The sequence below is a fragment of the Macrobrachium nipponense genome, chromosome 39 (genome assembly GCF_015104395.2).
Source record: "Macrobrachium nipponense isolate FS-2020 chromosome 39, ASM1510439v2, whole genome shotgun sequence".
NCBI lineage: Eukaryota > Metazoa > Arthropoda > Malacostraca > Decapoda > Palaemonidae > Macrobrachium > Macrobrachium nipponense.
Genome location: NC_061099.1, coordinates 13510988 through 13531372, shown reverse-complemented (window position 1 = coordinate 13531372; position 20385 = coordinate 13510988). Strand labels below are relative to the sequence as shown.

Here is a 20385-nt window from a genome sequence, read left to right as displayed (position 1 = left end):
AGAAAATTTAGAATTGTTCTCAATTTTTTTCTGTACGAATGATTAAGTTCCTCTTCCTCTCTGATCCCCTACAGTACGAGCTGCTCTTCTGCGTGCAAGAGGAAGGCGACCCAAGCATAATGCTTGTCAAGCAACTGATGAAGAAACACCCTCACGTGGACGCCTCCTGTTTTACAGGTGAGTGAGGGGGCGGGACGTCACGCCCCATTTTCTCTTTGACCTCTTTTGTCCTTATTTTGGAGGGAGTCGGAAGTGATGGAATAGCAGGCGTTTGTTTATTAGTGCTTTCGTCGTTCTCATGGTAGTGATGTGACTACTGTTTCATTATCAAAATTCTTTTAAATAAATAACAGCATCTCTAGTTGTTTTCTTGCAGTGTTAGTACCAAATCATCAAAGTTATAAAGATAAGCCTTAATAAGACCCCAGCTCTATCATTTTTAGATACACAAAAGATAATATTGGGTTTTTTCACTAATTGTCATAAATACCAGCAAATAAATTAATTCTAATGATAAATAAGAGAACAGTATAGTATTCCCGTAAATACTGGGGAGAGTTGTGCTGGAAGAAATTAAGATAATGTTTTTCTTCCGTCCTTTAATTTCCATGGGACGGTCTTCACATGGAATGGCAGTTGGTCAAAAGCATAGAATCGCCGTAAGACAAACGTTGTTTTAACCTGCATATGGACACCACTCGTGTAAATATGAATAAATCGTGACGTTTTTCTGAATGTCCTCCCACTTTTATTCGCAGGTGGTCTAGAAGTAGGCGTCAACCCAAAGATCAATAATATGCAGCCGGGATACTTGGCTGCCAAACACGAGTTGATCCTCATATCCGACTCGGGTCTTATGATGAAGGAAGACACGCTGACCGACATGGTCGATCACATGACCGCCGACGTCGGCATCGTCCACCAGATGCCCTTCACTTGCGACAGAAAGGGGTGGCCAGCCATCCTCGAAAAGGTAAGAGCACCGGGATCTCTCTCTCTCTCTCTCGTTAGAGGCTGATTTCGTTAGGCCTAAGTGTGGATGATATACCTTGATGTGGATGAGGTCGCGAAGATGTCCACGGACGTCTTTTTGTGTCTGCCAGTAAAAACTGTGTTGTGACTGATAACCTATGTTTTGTTCTGTTGTTCTCGTGTGTTTTGTTTAGTCAGGATAACGACATAAGGATCGTTTATTAGATTGAACGAGAATCGATCTCGCGGTCATCGAGGTGGGTGGGTGTGTGTGTAAGGAGACAACTAGACACCATTCCTATTTTCTTTTCGGTCATTATTTGCATGACGGAATGTTGTATTTTTCTGATTTATATAAAATGACATGACCCCATTTCAAGAAAAACCTCACAGCTACGATGCTACCGCTCTTAAAGAGCACGCGTTATCGGGTGTTGGTATTTTTGTATCTAGGGTATCCTGAACACAGGACCCACTCACTTACTGGGTCTCTTCCAAACCCAAGACACATTTCCAAATCGTAAGAAAATATCAGCTGTATTTGGTAACGTAAACTTTCTTTTCTACTCAACCTTTAATGTATTTTTTTAGTTGATGAAATGATCAAGGATCGTTTTATTCACATAAAAGTTTATGGAGTTGATGACAAATATTTCATTGTTTTACTTTTAGCATTACGGGTAAACTTATGTATTATGGGAGATGCCTCCTACAGAACGCGCTATGTCAGACTTATAACAAGACTGATGGTAGGGATAATCATTCCATAATGGATTTTTCAGAACTTTGAAACTGTAGATATATTTGCAGGTAAAATGTTAATAGTAGGGAAAGGACGACAAAAGCCTAAAGCAACAACAAAAATTATTTTTAAAATGTCCTAAACAAAATTCTAGGGGAATCGTGACAAGAAATGATTTAAACTCGAAGTAAACAAAATAAATTATTATTTTATTATTTTGTCTATCGCAGTCATCTTATTAGACTGGGTGGTTTTATAGTGTGGGGATGTATGCTGCCTCCTTAGGAATCCATCACTTTTCTTATTATGTGCGCTGTTTCCAGGAGCACTATCTTCTGCCCGAGTCGTGGAGCTGTATTATTGTAACTCGACAGGCCAGAGTGAAAAAGAAAGAGTAGGTCTATCGCCTCCGGGGTTAAGAAAGGCTAAATGTAGTGGAGAGGGTTTAGTTGACTGTCTGTCTGGTGTACTGTCCATCCGCCTGCGGTGTTTGCGCATGGTAACACTGCGTCCTGGGCTTTCAATAATATCCTATTTCGAATATTAACGGTGTAATTCGCATACAGTAAATTCTTAAAACACTTTTCAGTTGCAACTGTACTCCCAGATATCCTTTTATTTACCTAAAACTTACACATAGCGTAACTATTTAAAGCCCGGGACGCAGTGTTACCATGCGCGACCACCACAGGCAGATGAACAGATGGGAAAAAAAAAACAGAGTATAGAGGTAAATGGTAGCAAGGGAGAATAACTGAGCTTGTAGTCATTGGCGGAGACTCATCTCAAGGACAGTCCCGAAGTAGTTGTGCCATTATGGGGTTGAATAAAGGGCGAGCCGCCTTAAGTCTAAAAGGTAACTCCTCCTTTGGGGGATCTAAGATCATGACGGATCCTATCACAAATGTGATCATTTCCAACATCAATCTGTTATTAACGTCTAGGTATCGGTTCTCTCCAATCCATAAGTGTAATCCATCCTAGTGATGGCCAGACTCCAGTTACCGCAATAAGCAGATGGCATGGGAGCGTTAATCTGTGTGTGTGTGTTACAGAAAGATGTACTTTATATTATTTGTATGTTACATACAGATGAACTTTCTGTTATTGTCGATGAAGCCAAACCACTAACCAATGTGGTTGCGAGTGGTGTAAACTTGTTGTAGCAACAAGCAAGAGAATTCAAAGGTGGTCAGAGAAGTTGGTGGGAAAGGGGAGCCGATCGTCGGTTGGCATTGAGCCCATCGTTTTCTTTTAACTTTTCTTCCCCTTTCTCTTTGGCGCCAGTTTCTTTCCTTCTTATTTGTTTTCATTCTCTCTGTGTGTACGTGTGTCTACTCTGTTAAAGATGCAATCATAGTTTTGAGGATTTATTCACGGCGTTCCGTCCCCCCTCCCCCTCCCCACCCTCATTTTTTCTGTCGACTGTCACTTATATCTAATTCTTGCCGTTTCGAGAATTTGTTGGGTTTCATTCGGAAACTGATTTAGCTTATGATTTATATTTGTATAATGATTTTCTAAATACATTTACGTAGACATGTATTTGAATGTTTCATTTGTACGTCCTTTTTGGTAACAATTTTATACGCATTTGAAAGGGTAGTTAGTTACTTTTGTGTTGTAGCCGTATTTTGATTTGAAGTGGCATAGATTCCACGTTGAATTCTTCTCGGCTGTTGCTACTTCAAATTACAACGTGAACCAGTCAATTAAAAATAAATTACGGTCAGGTTACCGCCGTCGGATACGGTAGAATCAGTGCGCTAGACTCGATGTGGTTGTGTGACCCTTTTTCCTTGGGATAACATTCTTCTATTTGTTCGTTTCAGTAAACATTTGACTTCTACTCAGACAATCTTCCTAATGGTTCAGTTTTCATTACAGCATTTACGCCTTCTAAAAGACTAATATATCTCCTTAAATTTGTTCAAACTCACGACTTGCTTAATTTTACATTTGTCTGTTGGAGAGAGCGGTTCCCGGTCTTGCCGCCTTCTTTCATAAGGTTAAGAACAAAGGTGTTGGCTTCTTCTCTTCATTTATCGATCTTTCGATTTGTGAGGTGTAAACTTTAAAGACAGGGAAGTAAATACTGTTCCATTTATATTCAACACTGTTCCCCCTTTATATGTTCACTAGGTTCTAAGGTGCAAAGTCAAAACATTTCGGTGTCTTTTGAGGTTAATGCCTAAGTATTTTCGTAATTCGTCATTTATTTAAATGTCTTCCTCATATTAATGAGACTAGTTGGTAAAACATGAAAAAGAGAAGGGGTTAGAGGAATCATTGAAGTGAAATTTTTAAATAATTCTATTGATTCATTTGTATTTAACAAGTATTTGCACTTATAGGAGACGTATATTTATTGTTCATGTGTGGGGTATACCAGACATGCTATTATTTTCAACTTGTTTATTAGTAGTACTGTACTGTGTTACCAGTAAGCAGTGTATGATACATTTATTCAACCCCTCCATATCTCAGTCACTTTACTTGTGAATAACTCACACCCACAAGGAATTACATACGTATGATAAATGCCCCTGACCTGGGAACATGCAACCTGTGAGTTTTTGGTGTGTTACTAGGATAAATATATGTACCTAGAGTTTGAAAACACTAATTGCGTAATTCATCTATCTCTGCAACAGGTTTTCTTCGGCACGAGTCATGCCCGAATGTATCTGTTCTTGGGACTGCTGGACGCCCTTGGCTTCGGTGTCAATTGCTGTACCGGCATGTCCTGTCTAATGAGGAAGAAGGTCTTGGATGAAGCTGGAGGTAAGGATAATGCAATGGGGTGATAAATATTCTGTAATAGAAGTAGAGAAAATTCAGTGAGCACGTTGTTACAAGTAGTGAAATGGGTGCACTTTTTCTTTGTAATTTCATGGGTGAAAATTCTATTCATTTTATTTTTGAAAGATGAAGGTTTTTGTTTCTTACAGTAGTTAGCCATGTTTGTTAGATTTTATCTATATAGAAATACGAGATAATTTATATATATATATATCTAATAAAGGAGCCCATAAAAACACCCAAAATGTAGAGAGAAAAGTACTATATTTCAGAGACTGCTGTCTCTCTCTTCAGGTATATACTGAAGAGAGAGACAGCAGTCTCTGAAATATAGTACTTTTCTCTCTACATTTTGGTGTTTTTATGGGCTCCTTTTATTAGATGGAATTCTGTTGTTACAGAACACTTTTACCAGTCATATATATAATATATATATATATATATATATATATATATATATATATATATACATTTATATACATATACGTATATAGAAACACGAAATAATTTATATATATATATATATATATATATATATATATATATATATATATATATATACATACATATATATATATATATACATATATATATGTATATATATATTATATATATATATATATATATATATATATATATATATATATATATATATATATATATATATATATATATATATAATCTGTTGCTATGATTTAATGCCCTTACTATTAATAACAAAAAAAATACTATACCCACATTGAAGATTAGATTTTGAAATAGTATATTTTCATTCCTATGCTGAATTCATGGTAATAGAGTATTTTGCAGTGCATCCTCAAGAGTGAATGAAAAGGAGTTCATCTGAAAACTAAATTCAGATCATGTTCACGGAGGATTGCCGAGGCATTAGGTGAATGATTCAGTCATTCTTTTGTTAGTCATTATATTGACGTGCATCTGGCAGTGACACATTCTTTGGCACGAGACTTGTTCATCTTTTCTTTTGCATCCGTCACAGACAATTTTTCATTTGCAGGCATAAGTGCATTTGGCATTTACTTAGCTGAGGATTACTTTTTTGCTAAGTACATCCAGGATCAAGGCTGGGGAATTCGCATTTCTTCGCAACCTGCTTGGCAGAATGCTGGAATCTCGCGAGTCAAGAGTTTTTTATCCAGGCTAACAAGGTGAGGCGACATCTGCTTGCAGATCAAGTGAAATGAAGTTATTTTCACATAATTACCCACATATTTCCATGGCTTTATGGACTTAGATTAAATAGGTATTTATGCCAAAATAATGTACAGGTGTGTATATTTAGAAAGGTTAAATGATAGATAAACGTGGTCATTCATGGCAGCTGACATATGCTATGCTTTGCATTCATATCTGTGATGTTGAGTGTGATGTATGGTAAACGATTGCAATTCATATATGTATGGGATTCTGTTTAGTGAAAAGGCTGTCTGATTTTAAAGGAAAAAAAAATCAATCTTGCTGCCCAAGTTGCTATAGAACAAAGAACTAGGGCATTGAGAACTGAGAACAGTAATTTTATTGTAGGTAACTATTTTTTTAATTGATTTCTGTAATATAAGTGGACCATATCAAATTGTTTTTATATAGTTTGTGTAAGCCATCATGGATGTTTCCTAGTGATACAAGTACCAATACTATGTCATAGTATACAGACATTCTAATGTTATTTTTACTCATTTCTAATGTTTATATTTATTTTGATAAAGTATATTTTACTCTTCCAAGTTACATGGGGTTTGCTATCATTTGTTGTTTAGAGCTTACATGGGGGGTGGGGGATGTGGAACCAATTCCGTATAGGAACAGTATTCAAACTTTTCAGTTAAATTTTATGTGCCTTGTGATTAACTTTATATTTCATTTATTTTGGATATAGAGTTAACTCGGTAGAAGTGTGGAGCTCTGTACCATGTGAAAAGTATTTCCTTCTTTTATTAAAAATATTTTTCCTAAAAATATGATTTTATTTGCAGATGGTGTAAATTACGTGTAGCAATGGTTCCTCATACCATCGTTTTGGAGCCCTTCAGTGAATGCATGATACTCGGACTGGTGGCTTCATGGGCAGCTACAGTCTTGTTTCATGCAGATTACCTTACATTTTTCCTGTTTCACACCCTTACTTGGTCACTTGCTGATTGGATTATGCTCAACATTGTTCAGGTAAGCAAAGAAACCTGATACTTCTGAATTAAAAATGCTACTACAGGCAGTCCCCGGGTTATGTTGGATTTTGTTCATGTTCCAAGGTTATGATGCTCTTCAAATGTATTCATCGAGAACTATTTCCTGGGTTCCAACGCATGTTCCTGGTTTACGTCACCAGTCCAACGGAAGACTGAACTTTAATATGGATCCAGAATTGGCAGAATAATTAAAATTTGGAGGTTTTCTTATGAAAAACTCACTCTATATACAGGTTACGTCATTGTCAAGAGTCATCCAGAGGAGTAAAAGTAAAGTTTACTTAGGCTTTTCAACGCTGCCTCAGGTTACGCTGTTTTTCATCCTAAGTCGCAGCATAGGAACGGAACCCCCGTCATAACCTGGGGACTGCCTATATTAGCTATTATGAATGAGTATGTAAGATTCTATGTACAAATTATCAGTCAACTTCTGGGGGAGTGAATAGATCAGGGTTCCTGATGCAGCAATAAAAAGATTGCACTTGAAACTGAATCCAGGCTCTCTCACATGAGCCATTATTTTTATTCACTAATCCAACACAATCCTTTTTGCTACCATCAACCATTTGCTCTTTTTACATCCTACATCAAAATTCTTGTAATCCATCGGTACTTCAGTATTGAGCCCCTCTTGTGACACCACCTGATAAATGTGTAGTACAGTGCATTGAGTTCACCTTCTGTATTTCTCTCCCACACACATCCAATTTTATTACATCATATCAAGTACTCTCACTCCATTGTACTTTTTACACTGGTGGAAACCGTGATATTCTAGCAGGCGTTTGTCTAGTGATCACTACACCAGAGGTTTGTATGGACACTCCTACTGAACTTGGAGGTAACAGACCTGCTTTTGGACATCACAGGGCAGCTTACAACACATCATATTCCTCTAATTAAAGCCTAATTTTCAGTAGAACTAGGAATGTTATAGAAGCTCTCTAGTGTTGTCCTAAAAATCCTTTTGGCCAGCTCAGAGTTTTTATTCCACAAATTATATGACACCTGTTAATGCAGGCATTAAAGAAAATGCTGTAAGTACTTTTATCAAATAACTATTCTTGTAAGTGCTTAATTGTAAAACTCATCATCTTTAGTTAATGCCAGCCACTGTGGAAAAGTGAGTGTGATCACAACCACTGGTAGATTGTTGTGTCTTCACTCCAAAAAAGGCACCATATTAGAGTAATATCTTTGTGTTCTAGTCATTTTAATTTGATCAGTGGGTATTTGTTTGTTGAGTAATCCTAACGACCCAATCTCAGAATACAGAAAAAACTACAATTGGACTTGATTTGTGTCCAGTTTACAAAAAAAAATGTATTTTGGGAAGAAACATGAATTAAATTGTCAGAATCTTTTAACATTTTCAGTTTATCTAATTGTTAAATTTTTGAAAGCGTAATCACTGTTTCATCATCAAAGGAGTTACCCTCCATGATGTGTGCCAGCGACCCATGGTGACTAGACTAATATCAAAGAAATATCTTTTAGCCTGGTCTTGTAGCCAGGTATTGTGTCAAAATTATAAACTCTATGGCAAGTAGCTCCTCAGTGGCGGTCGGTATGGTGTTGGCGTACCACCTCGGGGGCTATGAGTTCAGTTCTCGGGCATTCCATTGAGGTGTGAGAGATGTGTATTTCTGGTGATAGAAGTTCACTCTCGACATAGTTTGGAAGTCACGTGAAGCCGTTGGTCCTGTTGCTGAGTAACCCTGGTTCCATGCAACATAAAAACACCATACAAAACAAAACTATGACAAGTGATAGAGTATAATGGACTCAAAGACAAGAAGGCATTTTGTCTTGTCTTCAGTGAAGCTGTACCCAGTTTCCTACATCAAAACTGCAGAAGTGACTGTTGTGCATTCGCTATGGCCATCTCGTTTTACGATCGGGCTGGATAAAAGACCAAGATCCATTAGCACCCTAGTCAACGCAGACCAAGGTATATCAAGCCAGGACACCTCGTTTGAAACTTTTCAATCTCCATTTTTTCATCGAGGATCATGGAATCAATAAAATTTGAAAATTAAGTGCTTATTTTTAAGCTTTAGTAAAAATATTTTACTTTAAAACTGTAGAACAAAGGTTTGTTTTGAATATAGAAACCAGCCTTTGTTTGGCGAGCCTTTTATATGAAAGTGAAAATTAAAAAGAATTTGCATTCCTTTTGGAAGTTTTTAGCTAAAGAATTGTTCTACAATTTATTAATTTAGTTAATCTTTTCAGATAAAGTTGTCTGCAATTTCCTAGGTGTTAGCCTACATGAGTTAAGGTGTTAGCCTACATGAGTTATTAGCCTAATAGATTCATAATTTAAGACTATGGTAGCTAATGTTTGTTGCCTGTAACCTAGGATTATGTATCCTAAAGATGATTTATATACCCTAGATTAATAAGTTACCTAATGTTGAAATGATAAGTTCCTAGGATTTGATAAACAGGCTACACAATTTTCATTTTATATAACCTGCATATTTAGCAATACCTAAATAACCCAGGACTAGGTAGTACCTAATGTTAATTGGTGAACTTTTACTAAACATTCTATCAGGTTAAATTGTTAGCCTAGACCATGTAACTGAAGACTAGTCAAAGACTAGTCAAAAATTGGCAACCGGTGCCAGATGAGATAGTAGCCTAACCTAACCTAACATTTTAAGTATTTGTGTTTTAAATAACATGTAACCTTGAGTGTTGAAGTTTTTAATGATGATTAGACAGTACTCTAAATTAAGCCTAGAGTAAGTGATAATTTAGTTATAAGGTAAAATAGTATTAATAGGATTGTTTTATATAGCCAATCTTATCTGTAAGGCTACATACTAAGGTATTCTAAGCTTAGCAAAAATTACTTGATTTGCTATGACTTGGTAGCTGAGCGTACATGTAAGACTTCAAACTAGTATATTTAAGAATAAAAAATTACTGGGCTCAATAAAAATAACTTGGACTTTGTAGCCTAGCTAATCAATAAGGCTACATATTAATATCTTATGTAGTTTATATCTTTAAAAAATATAAACCTAAAATAGGTAGTAGCCTAACCAGATTAAGAAGAAATCCCTTTTTAAGTATGGTACGTTTTTTGCCGGTGGGTACGGCCCATACCACCTGCCTTGAACATAGTCCCTGTAATAATCAGGATAAATTTGTATAGTCATTTCATAGTATGCTCATGGTAGCAAGCTTTAAGGACGAAACTGCCCATTTTAGACTGTCTCGCTGGGTCCTAGGGTGAGGAAGAGGGAGATTATATCTATCCTGCAGAACTTGGGTAGCATATACTTAACTCCTCTGAAAATCCATATTTGGGCCAAAACCCAGTAACATCAGTCCCCACTACTCCCCAGGCTCATCCTGCAGAGGAAATAGAGGAATCCTCACTTGGACCTGGAAGGAATCTTTGGCAAAACAGGTCACCTCGACGCCTCCATCATTTACAGGTTGGGGAGAACATTGAGAGGATTGTCAGGTGGCAGGGAGGTGATTTACTACTTTAAAGAATTGTCATATCAATTTCCTGGACCTGATGGCTGTCTTTTTGTCTCTCAAGAAACTCAAACCCCCAGAAGAGACATCCTGTTGGTTATAGACAACACGACTGCAATGTCCTGCATAAAGAAATTGGGATCACGCTTACCATATCTCTTAACCTGTGAGGAAGTGGCACCTGTCTGCAATTCACCTTACAGGGTCTCACAATGTAACAGCAGATTATTTGTCAAGGAAAGCAACAGCCTCAATAGAATGGGCATAGGACAACCACCCTCTTTTCAAACAATAGCCAACCTACTTGGACAACCAGAAGTGGGCCTGTTTGCCACATATGAGAATCACAAACTCCCAGTGTATGTGTTTCCGAATTTGGACAGTCAAGCCAACAGCAAGAGATGCCTTCCTACAAGACTGGAAGAAGTGGAAGACTATATTTCTTTTTCCTCCATTGTCCCAGATTTCGAAGGTTTTGAACAAACTCTTAACTTCAGCAACAAGCTAAGAAATCAATTCCACGACTGACTGCTGTACTATCCCAGAAAGTTGGAGGGAAAGTCATTTGCGCATCCTCCTTTCTAAGATGAGACTGTCACGGGGATTTTTAAATATAATCTACCATGAAAACTACTCACCCAACATTGCTAGGTAGCCATGCAAAAACTATGGACATCATCTATCCGGCAATACCAGTTCATATGAAAGATATGGTTAGATTATATCCATAGAGAGCCCAGTCAAGATTTATATAGAAACACTTTTAAATTGTCTTCTATACCTCTTTGAAGACAAGCGTCTTGCGGTTACAACAATTAAAGCATACTAGGCAGTGTTAACAAAACCCTTGCTTTAAGGGTTCAGGATTAATTCCAGCATAGAAGTTGTCACTTTCCTTCTGCAGTCTTTTGCTATACAAAGACCCTCTCCCTGAAGACTTCCAATCACTTGGTTCCTGACAAAGGTACTTAGACTTGTATGTACCCCTCAATTCAGCAGACCTAACACAAGCACAACTCACATGCTTCAAAAAGTGATCTTCCTGGTGGCATTAGCAACAGCAGCCCTTACATATAAGTGAATTGGGCTCTCTTAGACGGGGACGATATATCACACAAACTCCTGATAATCAGTTACTATTGTCACCTGGTCCATCATTCCTGGCCAAGAATGAGAATCATTTAAGGGTTACCTAGAGGTCATGACAAACATCCCAGAAAGTCGAATTTTATTGAATGCCAAATTTTTGAAAAAAGAAATTAATTATAGACTAATTCTATATTGAAGTAATTTTGTCTTTTGTCTGTAATGGTCACATTCACATTCCCCATGTTGCTATATAGTTCACAAGGCCCAGTCCCTGTATGTAGAGAATGCGGTTAGACACAACAGTTGGTACCAACTTGTGTGAATGTATGAACTTCAACCAACAGCAAATACAGTGCTAACTTTGGAAAATAAACCATTTAAGGAAATTTGTCAGAATCTACATTTTTGGCTTATCCAGCTGCAAAAATTAAAAAAAATTGCAGTTTATTGAATAGCAAAGACTTCAAAGAGTAGTTGTAACATGTTGGTTCACTTAGGCTATGTAATAACTAGAAAAAAAACATTCCTCTCTAAAACGAGCACGATATCTGTAAGGCCACAAAATAGCAATTTATTTTGGAGAAAAACCATTTTTGTATGTAGTACTTGTATTTAACTTGTTACTGTGAATTATTCTGGCTTACCAATGTCAGGCTTTTAAATTTTCCCAATAACTTTTTAGATAATTCTTGCAGTATATGTTCCAGTTTTCAAGAGGGCTTTCCATCGTAAGAACTCGGTTACCTTTTAATTTTCTTCAGAATAACTCCCTCCTCCTTTTCATTCCTTTCAGGTGTGAGAAAAGCAAAGGAAATAGGTTTTCTGTTCATTAGTTTTTTATCAACATCATTGACTTGTCTGTTCAGTCCTTTTTTATCAACTAATCATCATTTACTTCTGTTAGAGTTTCCTTCTACAAGCTTAGATGTGAAGTGATCTCCCCACTTGCATCTGTCTAGCTAATTATTTGTTTTCTTAGAGTTATTCTATCTTCAAAAAATTAAAACAAACCCTTCAGGCCAGCTCTATAAGAGCCAAGAGTTTAAGCTTTGTGGTTTGGCTAAACTACTAACGGTATGAACATACCAAGATTTTTTGGGCTTTTCTACTGGCCTTTGCCCTTTTACTTCCATACATAGCTTTCCTGAATATTTCTTTCCCTGTTCATTTGGCCTTGGCATAAAAATGCAATATTAATGTATTTGGAAATAAACTGTATTCATGTTGCTATTGTGGAATTGTCATGGTAACCATTAGCTAAACTTAATACTAATTATTTAACAAATTATTTATTTAAAGGTGCATTACTCTTTTCAGAATGGGCCACCTCCCTTCAGCAAGTTCGAATTTGTTATAAGTTGGTGCTTCAGGGAAGTTAGCGCAATATTCATTTTCCTACATGCAATCTGGAACCCAGTCATAACCTGGCGCACTGGGTCTTATAAGCTACGTTGGTGGGGTGTGGCGGAACCAGTGAATACCAGAGTAACTGTCATGTGAATGCAATTATCATATATTGAAAATTTAATATGAGCAATAGCACAGCAAACAGACTGCATCTCTGGTGAAAGTAAAAAGAGAACATTGCTCCAGTGCAAACTGTGAACTGGTGATTTGCAGCAACTGTGCTCCTATTGAACAAGCGTGGACACACTGTGATATGTACTGTATTCATACTCATCCTAATGAACTACAATGCCTGTTACCACCAATTGTAGCTTTGCTTCTTCATGTGTAGGGATGTGCTTGCCATGTATCCATTTATTGGAGGGGCTTATCTCATGATGGTCCATATTGTGACAAGAATTTTGTAATTACTGTATTTTGTATGCTGATATTTGGCAGTCAAATGGTATAGAAGTTAAACTATTTCTATGTAAAGAGGTGTGTTTTTAGTTTCTGTGGCATTTCTAGGAAATTCTCTCCAAATTTTTTCCATAAACACCACATCTTTGTGCAAGTTAATTGGGAGAAAATTTATTAAAATTAGTGCATGTTTAAGCAACTTTAAATTCACATAAATAATTAGTTAAAGAAATCAAATTTTATTATATGATTTTGCCTTTATATTGTAGTAGTGTGATGTATATATTTGTATGTATAAATAGCAACTGAAAAGTGTCATCAACTGTTAGTCTTACAAAAGCAAACTTGTCATGCCCTCACCACTGGAAAAGAAGGTGGAACAGTGCCAAATGTTTGTTTTAAAAGCATAGTCCGTCCTACTTTATAATGAAAATGTATGCAACATTTTATTAATTGCAGACTGCATTGTAGTAGACAATATTTGAGCACTGCTGCCATCTGAAAGTTGGCATTTATGAAATTTTGACTTGTCACCATCACCCTAACAAGTACAATCATATCCCTAAGAGAAAAATGGGTACAGTAGTTATCAGTGGATAATACTAAGTGAAACAATGTGATTCAAAATATACAAAATATATTTCCTCTGGAGTGATCAGTCACAAGTTGTAAAATGCATGTTTTGTGAAGTGATAACTACAGAAAAAAGCCAAATCTCTTGATTTTGTACATAAGTGTACAAGTACATCATGTATAGTGTTAATGTTACTGTTTGGATACATGAATAGACAGGATAAAAAGAAAGGCACAAACCAATTTAGTATGTATATAAAGGTCTTGCCATTTATTGTGAAGCCACATGTGCTTGGAATTTGGAGTGCTTGACATAGTGCTTGTATTTTGTGCCTTTTACATATGTGGCATTCAATTGCATTTAATGACTTTTTCATTAAAAGTGAAAATATTCTGTTATTAGTTTGCTAAGTCAAAGGAACCAAGAATTTTTGCTCAACGCATTTGATAAGTGTTTTTAAGTGTCTTTTGTTACAGAGATTTTGAAAAAGTGGAAGTTTACTTGGATGTGTTGTAGAGGTAAAACAATAGTGCAGATTGAGTACTTAATCCATACAAGGATTGTACAAAACATGACCATATTATATATATAATTTATGAAAAAATATTGCAAGTTGATTTTATAAAACTTATGATTGTCTTTGCAATTCTCAAATTTATTTTTCTTATTGTCTACATTTGAGCATATTTCAGAAATTCATTAAAATTTAAGTGTATATCAGTAATGATTTACACTTAGTCAGAAATACCTATTATGGTTTGTGTAAGTCATATTGGTTCACTCTGGCTTTGTGCAAGACAAAATATAAGTTGCAACTTCCCCTTGTGGTTGTACAGGACAAATATTTAAAAAATTTTCAGAGAAGTTTATTTCTGCCAAAACCATATAATTCAGCACCCAAATATGATCTTGTTTAGGAGTACTGGTCCCCTAGCTCCCTATCCATATTTATAGTTCTGTACTTTGATCTGCTGCCCAGTAACAAAGTCACCATTTAAAAATAAATTCACTAAATTAACTCATCATTAAAGACTAGTGTTTTTCCAGTGTGCTGTTTCTGGTACTTCAGTCAAAATTAGTGTCTTCAAATTAACTCTTAAGTGAAAATCAATGTGCCATTGTCATGGAGGCATGTTTTCTATATCAAGTTTAACCTTTGTGTGCCACTATTTTACAGATAATTTTTGTTTAATCCACAAATTAAGTGCTCTAGCCTTTGTTAATAATAGAAAACTCAAAACTGAATCTTGAGTAGTGTTCCTTGCTACATTCCAGAACACACAGTTTTAATATTTAGACCAATTTAATTTTCTGGTACGGCATACTTATTTTTTTTTGCAGTGTTGCCTAGTTGTGTGAACAGATTGGTTAGAGACGTATTTTTAAGCTCTGAGCTTAAACAATTTTTATCTAGTCATAATACAATTGCCATATATACAAATGTGGGAAACCTACTATACTGGTACTGAGAAATTTATTCATGAAACTGCAAAACTGGCTTTTTGAGGAATCAAAAGTCCCGACTTGTTCCTGTTCTTTTGTGCCATTTACAATATTTGCCTCATTAACTTATTTAAGTGTTTCCTTCATTTGTCTGTGATTTGCTGTCCATATTCATTAAACTTATTTTGGTTACTTTGATTACTGAATTACTAAATATTACAGTAGGCATAACTCATAAGTATTTATAATTGTCACCAAACATTATTACAGTTTCATTTAGCAAGTTCTATCTTATATCAGTTAGGAAGAGCTAATTTGAAGCAATTTGATGGTACAAAGCCTCCTGAACAGTTATATCTGTGAGTGTACAGTATGCTTTTTTTTTTTTAATTATATGTATTGCCATTTAATATGAACATCTTTACAAAAAAAATTTTTATGTAACCTTAATTTGTTCAAATCCAAGGAAAATATTACATAAATGAATGCAGTTGCAGAATGTTAGAGCACCCTTCATTCTAGTCATCTCTCGAGCTGATGTATTTGGAAATGGGGCGGTTGCTTCTAAAATAAAATGCAATTTTGGGTTGAACATTATAAATAATAGAATTCTATAGTATGTATAAGCAATTTTGTTGTTAAGATTTACAAATTTTATCAACTTTATCAACGTAATTGCACATTATACATAACCAAATTTATACTTTTACATTTGTAAATTCATTATTTGCTTTGTATCATAATTTTCTTATTATGGAGCATATTCAGTCATAATTGTATTAATTTTTTTATATTTGTCAAGGAGCATACATATTTATTTAAGCAATGTCACTATATTTTTCATCCAGCACCAGAATTTAACAAAATTAAAAGTAAATTTTACAAAATATAATTGAAACTCAGTTCAAATTAAGTTGATATGTTTTGAGATTGTTGAAGAGCAAATTTTAAAGCAGTAAAACCCATGAAGAAGTTTAACTAGAAAAAGTTGTCACAAAGATGCTTCATGTTCTGTAGCATTAATTTTGTGAACAAAGCCAGTTGTAAAGGTAGGCACATAAAAATATTTTCTAGCTATTGCACTACATACAGATCTAAAAATCAAAGTTGTTAAGAGTAGGAATTTGTTACACATTATAGCGAGGAATTTTTTCAATGACCCAGTTAATTTGCCAGCTTAAAAAGCTTTGTGGCTAATTCTCATTCCCATGTACTGTATACTTCTTGGAAGTTGAAATTTTGTTAAACCACGATGGTAATAAACGTCTTTTTTTGTAACTGTCGGTGTCTTTGAAGCCTTATCATTATAAGCCCCAACCACTTGCAGTAAACCTAAAATGTAGAAGAACCAAAAATTACTAACAAAACTAATTAAATAACCAATATTATAAGGTGAACAAATGAAACTGCACGAGTCAAGGGAAGATGTTCCAACTCATTAAAGAGCACTTGTACCCATCCTAAAGGACCTAGACAACCCAAAGCTCGGGAAGCTGTAGGATAGGGCAGCAACTAGTCTTACCCACAGAGATTCTTCCAGAAATGAAACAAAGTGTCAGGTGGCCACTCAAGAGGCCTCCTGGGCCCATTCCTCTCATAATCAGTTATATGACTTGAAGTGTCTGTTGAGCACTGTTTGCACAATTTTCACCAGTAACGGCTGTCCAAACTGCTGGTGTCTGCTGAAGTGGAAGAGTGACAGTATTATGACAACATATCTGCCCTAGTGAACACAACCTATGGAAAGCAGAGCTATCAATGCCGAATCATAATTAAAATGTAAAAATGTTGACCACATTCAATCACCTCAGCTTTCCTCCTGCTATACTGAGCGAGCACAACCTGCTAGGCTAAACCTGCTTGAGCATGGCAAACAGGAGCATACATTCAGTTTTGAGTCAACCCATGCTTGGTTGTGCATGAGTCAACGTAGAAGTTCACTCTCGAAATGGTTCGGACGTCACATAAAGCCGTTGGTCCCGTTGCTGAATAATAACTTATTCCATGCAACGTAAAAACACCATACAAACAAATAGGTCAATGTAGCACTATTCAGTAAGCAAAACAGTGCAGTTCTAGGCAGTGACCTGGCCAGGGAAACTCTGCCATGCATAAACTTTGAGCCTAATGACTAAAGCAAGACTGTGTTACCCTTGGGATCATGACCATCCAACAGCTGCCCAGCTACTGGTCTTAGGGATGTCCTGGGGCTTGGCATCATGACCATGGTAGGCTGCCACAGGCCTCTGTCCTAGGAAGTACAGACTCATTACTTCCTATCTCATATGAGAGACAAGCATGGAAAGGGTCAGAGAAGAGCAGGATCAAACTACATAGAATGTACACATGCAGACTCCTTGCATCACCCCTTTTGACTGTGAATACTAGCTCCCCATGCACAGTTACTGGTACAACCTTTCCTAACAAAATAATGATGGCTGTAAGAAGACTACCCTGCTTCTTTGCAAGGGATTCTGTGTCTTTTCTTCTCATACAGTCTGGGAAGGAGGACCAAGAAGAGGACAACAATAAAGCCCCTATGCACTTCTTATGTCTCTCTTATATGAGTGACATACATCACCACTTTTCTAATGTCCACTGATAAGGCATACATGCCTGAAGGCTCTGTAACATTAATCAATGAAGCAGAGAAGGCTTTAGTACCACCATCTTCCACCATTTCTTCCTAGGGCAAAGTAAACACCATAACGATTGGGTCTTGGTTAGCCTTTGCCAGGTTCAGTGGCTTGGCTTTCATCAGATGTTCAATAAAGGTCAACAGGGGAAGGTTCCATGGGATGACCAGGATGTTCCTGGTGTTTGTATCGTATCAGGGAGTTAAGCACCTGGGGGTAGAAATCCGCTACCTTTGAACACATCGAACACTAAACTTGGTCGTCTCAGGGAAAAATTACCACCAGTGGAAGGATAGAGACTGGAGCTGCATGGAAACATGTATCCTTCGAAAATTATGTCTCCATCAACAGGAAGGAGACCAAGAAGCACAAAGCACACACCAAACAAGTCAGACATCGAACACTTGGTCAAAGGCACACATACATCATAGATGAAACATGCTATCAATCTATCACATCCAGGTCATCCGTGTTCCTTATCATCATGAAGCACCACAGAATTCTCAATCACCATCATGCCTAACACAAACACATAGTGCAGAAAAGCCCATACACAAGTCATTCAAGTAAGAAAGTACTATAAATCACAGCCATAATGAGGCAGTGAGTAAAACGTCTGCACACAGTTCCATTCAAAGAGAAACTGGCACTAAACGCCAATTTTGAAACCTTGCTTCCAAGTTTCAACTGATCCCGGCTTCACCAGAAGTATATCCATATAAAGATGAGGATTTGTTTCTTGTAGGAACAAATATTGTAGTTACTAAATTTATTAATAACAGAACTTCACACATATTGGATACATAAATTAGAAAATAAGAAATATTAAGTTTCAAATTAAAACCAAAGAGACAGTGTAATAAATTACTACAACAAAAATAGTATTATGGAACACAGAATCTAAGGTGAAATATCCAATACAGCAGCAAAAAGAATTAATATAGATAAAAACAGGTAAATATAAAAAAATGGACTTCGAAACAAAATCCATTCAAGAAAACTATGGCTGTCATTAGGATTTAACCATGTATCACAAACCTGAACACACTTAACTATATAATAAAACAAATTACATACACAACACCTTAATAAAATTGCACGATGAAACAGTAACCCAGAGTCCTGCATTTTAATACTCTACCCTAACATTACATCTTCCTGGTAGCAGCCACAACTTTGTAACTATTTAGCCAACCAACCTTTAAATTGTATATGCATGGGTATTCAGTAAATCAGAGGCACTATTAACCTGAACCCAAAGCCACTTTAATACAAAAAACTTTTAGGATGTAAACTGCTAATATGTTTACGGCCTACATAGAAATACTGTATGAACTTGAAAATAATAACTTGTACTGATTATGAAAAGATGACCCAACACCACTTTTCCAACACTAATATTACTACATAATTAGCTAACTTATTTTCTATACGTGTGGTATACATTTAAGCAGTACACTGTAAATAATTTATACTTTATTGGTAGTGACCATTATTCTATAACAACAACTATACTCCCAAATCCAAAAAAATCACTGTGCCATACTATAAATATAGTGCAGTGTTTAATGAATAAAGTGGATAAGAATACACTTTATGCACCTGACAAATCCCACTATATTGTCTTTACAAGATCTTAATAACAACTAACCACATTACTGTATACGCAGTGATGCTGTTCCCTTCTTATCTTCCCTTGCCTGTAACAACAACTGTGAATAACCTACTACTGTACTTTAGCCTTGTCTATATAAGAGATTCCCTAGCTTAGGCTATCCTAGTTAAAAAAAAAGACACAGAATTGCAGATACGTATATGTGTTGGAATAAAAATGAAAATACAGAAAGCAATTAAGTGCTTGTCAATTACCTTAAGTCTGAAGATGTTTATTGGAAGAGCAGTTTATTTAATGCAGCTCAATCCTAAACTGTACAATGAATCAGGACCATTATTTCATAAATTGGAGTAGCACTAGTTCTAAAGTGACATTTAATAATCTTTTGTTTTAATCAGTTAACAAATAATACAGCCATCATAGACAATGAATGTTTAATACAAGGAAAAATCTTATAGTTGCCATATCTGAGCAATAAAAAATGAAGTCCAGACAGTGCAATTAAAGCCGACTTATGAATTATTCTGAGTAACTGACATTTGTAGTCTCACCCAGTGACAAGGTGTGTCGAAGCTTCAACACGAGAGGAGGTATTTTGCCGCAGGTTGTAGTGTGTTTTTCCATATTTTCCTCTTTTCCGTAAGTGGAAATGTGTATTGTATGAAAGGAAGATACATATTGAGTTTTTTATACTTGTACTATTTAGTACCTGGTCCAGCGATCTCCGAGATGTCATCAGGATCTACAAACCATAATCACTTAAATATTCTAATCTTAAAGTTCATTTGCGGAAATTTCTTTGTAGGATATGCAAATCTAATGATAGAGAGGAGCTTCCTATAATGTTCTTTGGATGAGAATAGTAAAAGGGTGACCGTGCAAATGCCGGATCTCACAACTCTGCGAAGAATTGAAATAATTCAACACAACGCGAAATCTTGGAAAACAAAGACATTTGAATTGGTATGTAGGATAGGACGTGCAGTTTGGGTATATAACGC

At 36.1% G+C, this 20385-nt stretch overlaps 1 protein-coding gene across 2 annotated transcripts in view; it reads left to right on the top strand.

The window, feature by feature from the left end:
- Window positions 1-16411, top strand: part of LOC135210140 (ceramide glucosyltransferase-like) — a 153669-nt gene extending 137258 nt beyond the window's left edge. For both annotated transcript variants that reach the window (XM_064242960.1, XM_064242959.1), the window contains exons 4-9: window positions 75-177; window positions 759-973; window positions 4369-4498; window positions 5535-5685; window positions 6511-6700; window positions 12628-16411. In XM_064242960.1, the coding sequence (XP_064099030.1) occupies window positions 75-177; window positions 759-973; window positions 4369-4498; window positions 5535-5685; window positions 6511-6700; window positions 12628-12810 (972 nt within the window). In that variant the 3' untranslated portion in view covers window positions 12811-16411. The remainder of the gene's footprint in view (window positions 1-74; window positions 178-758; window positions 974-4368; window positions 4499-5534; window positions 5686-6510; window positions 6701-12627) is intronic.
- Window positions 16412-20385: the final 3974 nt, after the last annotated feature.